General features: G+C 47.5%; 2 protein-coding genes across 20 annotated transcripts in view; one reads left to right on the forward strand and one right to left on the reverse strand.

Moving 5' to 3' along the window:
* LOC126564714 (cytochrome b5-related protein-like) overlaps positions 1 to 7500 on the reverse strand; it is a 253063-nt gene that overhangs the window by 216547 nt on the left and 29016 nt on the right. The window lies entirely within an intron of this gene.
* The window catches only part of LOC126563763 (myosin heavy chain, muscle), a 21892-nt gene that overhangs the window by 8703 nt on the left and 5689 nt on the right, over positions 1 to 7500 (forward strand). For 10 of the 18 annotated variants that reach the window (XM_050220483.1, XM_050220479.1, XM_050220477.1 and 7 more), the window contains exons 8-12: positions 588 to 1177; positions 3379 to 3496; positions 4171 to 4434; positions 6078 to 6287; positions 6397 to 7283. In XM_050220483.1, coding sequence (XP_050076440.1) covers positions 588 to 1177; positions 3379 to 3496; positions 4171 to 4434; positions 6078 to 6287; positions 6397 to 7283 — 2069 coding nt within the window. Of the gene's footprint in view, positions 1 to 587; positions 1178 to 2026; positions 2145 to 3378; positions 3497 to 4170; positions 4435 to 6077; positions 6288 to 6396; positions 7284 to 7500 lie in introns of all 18 variants that reach the window. The other 8 variants (XM_050220484.1, XM_050220480.1, XM_050220478.1 and 5 more) reach the window with 1 other exon arrangement.

The raw sequence follows: 7500 nt of genomic DNA on the forward strand, positions 1-7500 counted from the left end.
AGAACAGGTGTTTCACACACCATTTTTTGATAAGTACTTTCTTGGTTAAATGTTTCTTTTTTTCGTACAAACCACTGTGAGAGGGTAGCAACAGCAGGATTAACATTTTTCGATTGAAACCCATTTCTATTTTATCCTGTTGTTGAAAGTAGTTAAATTTTGTACCTTTTTATTACGGGCGTCATTTTTCTACATTTAACATTTTGAACATTATTTTATGCCTCCTCCATCCAAACCGTAGTCATTTTGTGGATTTAATATTTTTTCCTAGAATTAGCCGCTAATAACACTATGCTGCTTCGATGCTATTTGCTAAATCTACCAACCTGGTAAGTTGAGCGTGCGTGTGCGATATGAAAATCACCCGTCTGCCAGAGACTCTTCTACTGAGCGACTGTACAAGTTTCTACTAACTTAATGTAAACTTTAAACGTTTTGTTTTTTTCTTCTTCTTACGGAAACAATGCTAATTGCAAGAATTGCTTCGCATGTCCACTGCTAGAGATCAGTTCAGTTCACTAATGAAAATGTTTTCTCTCCCACTTCTCCGTTGCCGTCCACTCTGCACTTGATGTCTCGGTAAACAGCCCATGGGTATCCTGTCGATTCTTGAGGAAGAATCTATGTTCCCGAAGGCCACCGATCAGACCTTTGCTGAGAAGCTGATGACCAACCATCTCGGCAAGTCGGCTCCGTTCATGAAGCCGCGCCCACCGAAGCCAGGTATCCCGGCCGGTCACTTCGCCATTGGTCACTACGCCGGTGTTGTGTCGTACAACATCACGGGATGGCTTGAGAAGAACAAGGATCCGCTGAACGACACTGTCGTCGACCAGTTCAAGAAGGGTAGCAACGCCCTCATGGTTGAGATCTTCGCTGATCACCCAGGCCAGTCGGCTGATCCGGCCGCCGCCAAGGGAGGTCGTGGCAAGAAGGGTGCTGGTTTCGCCACTGTCTCGTCCTCGTACAAGGAACAGCTGAACAACCTGATGACCACGCTGAAGTCTACTCAGCCTCACTTCGTCCGTTGTATCATTCCCAACGAAATGAAGACGGCCGGTGTCGTTGATGCTCACTTGGTCATGCACCAGCTGACTTGTAACGGTGTACTTGAAGGTATCCGTATTTGCCGTAAGGGCTTCCCTAACCGCATGATGTACCCTGACTTCAAGCTGCGGTAAGTATCTTCCACGGAACAATTCTATTAGGAGCGACGTATCTGCATCGTTGAGAAACCAAATGGAACGTTGAGATGATACCGATACCTAATCAGTAGCTGTTCGCTAGGAACCAGCCGTCCCGAGGTTGAGGATTCAACCATATCTGATCTCTTCGTTTCTTTTCTGTCTCCATTTCACTTCCACGTCTCCAATCGGTATCTGTCATGGTATATGATAATTCCGTGCCCCCTTACCTTACCTTGATGTGAATAGTTATCTGATCTTGGCCCCAGCTGCCATGCAGGCTGAGACTGAGCCGAAGAAGGCAGCCGAGAAGTGCTTCGAAGCCATCGGTCTGGACCCCGACTCCTACCGTATTGGTCACAGCAAGGCAGGCATCTCTTTTTTTACTTCAAATTTTTGTCATGAAATCCACCTGTTCTTCGTGTCATTTGTCCTGTCCGTTTTGAAACCATGTGTTTTAGCCGACACGATAAATACTGATCGGCCCCCTGTCTTCATCCCTAGTCACCCCTGTACGTGTCTGTGATTCGTGTCGAATTGTTTTCCAGTTCAATGCATCGAACCCCATCCCACCAGTTCCATGTACTTGGATGCGTCTTTCCAAGCAAAGCGACAGTGTTTACCCCTGCAAAGCAATCAAGGACTTAGACCCTGTCGAACATATCCGTTCATATGTGCCGTTCCAACCATGTTACTCATCACTGTTTTTGTCCATTTCTTTTTTTTTCTCCTGTACCTCCAACCTATGTGTTTCAATCGTCACCTGCACGCATTCGGTCCACATACATTTACAAAAAAAAAACCCCTTCGTCCAAACATCATGAACGATACCGAACGAATAGGTACATGATCCTTAACCCTAAGGGCGTCGAGGCCGAGAAAGACTTGAAGAAGTGTGCCCAAGTCATCATGGATGCGGCCGGTCTCGACAGTGAATTGTACCGTCTCGGAAACACCAAGGCATGATCCCAGTTACTCTATATACAGATTTATACTCAAATTCATTACTCTTGCCACCTGCGTGTATTGTGCTTTCTTGTACGCCCTGCCGGGCTGTTTGCACGTAATGGAACCGACAATGAGCGATCGAGGTTCCAACGTTCAGGCGAACGTGGTTTTAATTAAAGCCTCAACACCAAAATCCCTCTGCTGATCAATGGGGATCCACACTCTGCTTTGGTTGACTCTGCAATAACCAGTGATGTGTCCACTCTTGTTTGCAGAAGATCATCCTTCTCCCTTCACCCTTTCCCACTCTTTTTCTTTCTCTCTCTCACTCTCTCTCACTCTCATTCCCCCTCTGTGTTGTGACATTAGCCTTGCAATTGGATCTTTTCTCTATTAGCTTATGTACGATCTACTACAGTAACCTGGATTGATCCCAAATTTCTAATCACAGCCAAATGAATTGGTATCTGATTCTCTTTCTCTCTCTCTCTCTATACCCGTATACATCTACAACTGATTCCATATCGAATTGTGCCAACAAAATGACCAACAATTCGAACAAAATTTTGCTCATACAACTAAAACTCCGCCAAATAGCTACAAAATCCTGAATCCTAAAGCCGTCGAAGGTATGGACGTCGAAAAAGAAGGTCGCAAAATTGCTCAATTGATCATCGATGCCGTTGGGCTGAATGCCGATCAGTACCGTTTGGGAAATACCAAGGCATGAAAATTCAATTTAGTAAACGTGTTAATTTGTTTTAGCAATTGGCATTAGTAGAAATTGGCATTTAGAATTTTTGCGAATAGTATTGCGCCCATCATTTGTAGTGCTGGTAGTATTAGCGGAGCGGATTAGTAGTTATAGTTGTAGTTGAATCAGTAGATGGACCTTCCGATTGTACAAATTAGTAGCTCACATTGTCCTGGATAAAGGTTACACGAACAAGACCGTGAGCCTTTGCCGAACCACACACGAATGTATCGAGCTCGTCTCGAAATCATCGGAACCACTTCGCACATCCACTTGCAAAACTGACCGAATGCGGTGTGTATCCGTCTGTTTTCGATTCGAAACCCCCTACAAACGTTTATCTCGATGCGTTCCACTGTATCATATGTTCCATACGCGTTCCACAACCTGTTTTACCTCCAAACACTGTTTTACTGCACGACATATTTTTTTATCTCTTCACACCACAACCACCACCAACAACCACCACTACACGATCCCGTTGAAACGCAGATACAAAATTCTGTGCCCACAACTCATCAAAGAGCCTTGCTCGCCAGAGAAAGTGACTCAGATCGTACTCACCCACATACAGCTGCCGGAAGAACAGTTCCGCATGGGCAAGACCAAGGTATAGCTGGCTGGTCTATCATGTGCACCATCCTTTCGAGTGTGTCCAATATTTGCCAACAAGCATGTCGCTCACCACAACTCGCTTACATTACTCTACGCTTCCCGAAAATGCTATTACGGTGTTTTACACGCATGCATACAAGCGTACCACACCCTGCTCGGACATGTAAAAGTGTTGCGAGTGGGACTGTTAAAAATAATCTTCAGCATTTGCGTTCAAATAGCACTGACTCACTAGTAGAACTACTCCACACCAGCAAATGCTGGTGTGGGGGATGGTTTAAGCAAAATCTGACAGCAATAAATTATCCATTTCTCCTCACAATTACCACCTTCCTTCCTTCCGACTGGTAATAAAATTCCATAATATTCTACTACTAACTCTTTCATCTTTATATTTGCTTCATACTGTATCTGCCCTTACCCAACCCGTATCAATTTGTATGTGTGTTTGTCTGTTTATATGTGTCATATCTATATGTGCGTGTGTCGTGTCCTTCACATCTCTCTGTTTCACCGATTCATCCGATCCATCAGAAAAGCTCATCAATGAAAATGTGATGCAGATCACGCAGCACTCTTCTAACCGGTTGTATTTCTTTTTCCACACGGCACTGTCGTATCGCTGTGATGGTCCCTCCCCTACATAACATTGTCGGTGCTGAAAAACAGGTCTTCTTCCGTGCCGGTGTCCTGGGTCAGATGGAGGAGTTCCGTGATGAGCGTCTCAGCAAGATCATGTCCTGGATGCAGGCCTGGTGCCGCGGTTACCTGTCGCGTAAGGAGTTCAAGAAGATGCAGGAACAGCGCGTCTCCTTGGAGATTGTCCAGCGCAATCTGCGCAAGTACCTGAAGCTGCGTACCTGGGCCTGGTGGAAGTTGTGGCAGAAGGTCAAGCCTCTGCTTAACGTTTCCCGTGTTGAGGACCAGATTGCTGTGAGTATTTATAGGCCTTTACAACATGCGGCAGCGTCTTCGTCGTCGTACTGGTTGCCTACTTGCGTCACCATCGGCTAGCACTAGCCTTCCACCAGGAACCGTTGCCGCTGTCTAGGTTGCATGTGATGTTGGTTGATTGACGGCTGCGAGCACCTGTCACTGGAATATTTTACGCCGCGCTGATGATGCAGATGACCTGTGCTCCCACTATTTCCCAAGCAGGGAGACACACATTTTCACCTGGCGTAAATAATATGATGAAATGCCACCATACTACCTACCGGTTTAGCACATACCAGCGCTAAATGGTTTCTAGTATTTGAGTGACTCATGTGGCAGACTTTCTGCAACACGTGTTGGAGGAAGTGTAGGAATGAGATCTAAATTTAAGCATTCGATCTTTTCCAACCAGATCCGTTCCATCCGTTTTGATTCCAAAAATACAGCTGGTTGTAAAGGGCAGGACAGGGCAGGAAGTAATGTGTTTCGCATTCTTCCACCTTCGGCTTGGTAGCGTGTTGGATGGGGGATATAATTTGAGTGCTAATGATGGAAAACAAGGCCATCCGTTCTGTTATGGTATCCAGTCCCACTTTAAGCTACTTTTTACTGCAACGTTTTTTTTTTTTCTCCACCCGGGAATGAGTGGAAAGGTATCCTAAGATTATTTATTCAATCGCATCCTCCCTCCTTTCGTTTGAAAGTGGATTCGAGCATCGTGTTTGTGCTATTTTCGTTCGTTGGCGAGGATGCTATAAAACGTGTTTTTAATGCGATTTCTGGTCCGCCACACGCATCGGCTACACACGCTCGTGTGTAGGCGATGCTGGAAAATTCGGAAAATTATTACTCAACCATAGGAAATGTAGTGCAGATTGCTCTCCTCGCGCATGCACACGAACGTGAATTGCGAATGTCATATGCGTGTCAATCGGAATGCGCATGAGTGGGTGCTGGGTGCGAAGGTGGGATGAGCTGATGATGATGATGATCACTTACCACACCTAGGGAGCTGGAGCTGTCTGTTCATTTTCATCCCGGCTCCAGTCGACTGTGGGACAGTGTGCGGACCTCTACCTGAGCTTTAGAACGGTCCAACGAAGTGAGTGTGATCCGACGTTTAGTGATCCAGGCTTAGTGTTTTGGGTGATAGGTTTAGCTTAGTAGCACTGTGCTCAAATTAAATACGATATCAATAGAGCCCTCTCTTAGTATATGCAAGCAGTATTCAATATTGGTGACAGCCAAGATCATTAGAAAGCGTATTAGTTTGCATTTATTATCTGCAAACATCGATTGCACGGTTATTGCAGCAGTGCAGTGCAGTGAAGCCTTTTGCAAGCATTTAGCAGAAGTAAAACTATAGTTAGACGAACGCAAGTGCAACCAGCGAGTATTAAACGATGGAACAGCCAATCGAACCCGATGTAGAGGTTACCTTTACAATGCCTAGCTTTAATTTTTCCGCTGCTCCGAGTGGTGAACCGGATGCAAAGCAACCACAACCAGCATCGCTTCCTGCAACGACAAACGTAAAGGTTCCAGCAGCCGGTGGTGACAGTGCATCCGTACCAGTACCTGCCACACCGAAGCGAAGAAACAGCGCAGTGAAAGAGCACACATCCGATTCCAAATTACAGAAACTAGAAGAGAAGGCCCAGAAGGCTCAGGAAGCCTATGAGAAGGAAGAGAAGATGCGCAAGGAGCTGGAAGCTCTCAACAGCAAGCTGCTGGCTGAGAAGACCGCTCTGTTGGACTCTCTGTCCGGTGAGAAGGGTGCCCTCCAGGAATACCAGGAGAAGGCCGCCAAGTTGACCGCCCAGAAGAACGACCTGGAGAACCAGCTGCGCGTAAGTATTCGATTTCGATCTCAGCACGATCCAGCACGATCGCAACTCCATTTGTTCGAAACGCTAACGAGTGTATCTTGCTGCGCGCATTGACTCATTTGACCAACAGGACACCCAGGAGCGCCTGGCCCAGGAAGAGGATGCCCGCAACCAGCTCTTCCAGACCAAGAAGAAGTTGGAGCAGGAAATCGCCAGCCAGAAGAAGGATGCTGAGGACCTCGAACTGCAGATCCAGAAGATTGAGCAGGACAAGGCCTCGAAGGATCACCAGATCCGCAACCTGAACGACGAGATCGCCCACCAGGATGAGCTCATCAACAAGCTGAACAAGGAGAAGAAGATGCAGGGTGAGGTCAACCAGAAGACCGCCGAGGAACTGCAGGCCGCTGAAGACAAGGTAAACCACCTGAACAAGGTGAAGGCCAAGCTGGAGCAGACTCTGGATGAGCTGGAGGACTCGCTCGAGCGCGAGAAGAAGCTGCGCGGTGACGTTGAGAAGGCTAAGCGCAAGGTTGAGGGTGACCTCAAGCTGACCCAGGAGGCTGTTGCCGATCTGGAGCGCAACAAGAAGGAGCTGGAGCAGACCGTCCTGCGCAAGGACAAGGAAATCTCCGCCCTGTCCGCCAAGCTGGAAGACGAACAGTCGCTGGTTGGCAAGCTGCAGAAGCAGATCAAGGAACTGCAGGCCCGCATTGAGGAGCTCGAGGAGGAAGTCGAGGCCGAGCGTCAGGCCCGTGCCAAGGCTGAGAAGCAGCGTGCTGATCTGGCCCGTGAGCTCGAGGAGCTGGGTGAGCGTCTGGAAGAGGCTGGCGGTGCCACCTCGGCCCAGATTGAGCTGAACAAGAAGCGTGAGGCTGAGCTGGCTAAGCTGCGCCGCGATCTGGAGGAAGCCAACATCCAGCATGAGGGCACTCTGGCTAACCTGCGCAAGAAGCACAACGATGCCGTTGCTGAGATGGCCGAGCAGGTCGATCAGCTGAACAAACTGAAGACCAAGTGAGTATACCGTATTTCTCCTCTCTGGGGGCGATCCCTCGGGACCCTGGTTTAGCTTTCTTTCACAGGTCGGCGAAGTTGCTGTCACGATGGGTTGATATTTGGTTGGAATGTGGATGGTTGATCTAAAGTACGTGTTCTTTCTCTTTTCTTTCTTGCAAACTATCCTTGCACATACAAACCAAAAAAAAAAACGAACTATTACTTCCAATGTGCT

This window comes from Anopheles maculipalpis, chromosome 3RL (assembly GCF_943734695.1).
Source record: "Anopheles maculipalpis chromosome 3RL, idAnoMacuDA_375_x, whole genome shotgun sequence".
NCBI classification, from domain to species: Eukaryota; Metazoa; Arthropoda; class Insecta; order Diptera; family Culicidae; genus Anopheles; species Anopheles maculipalpis.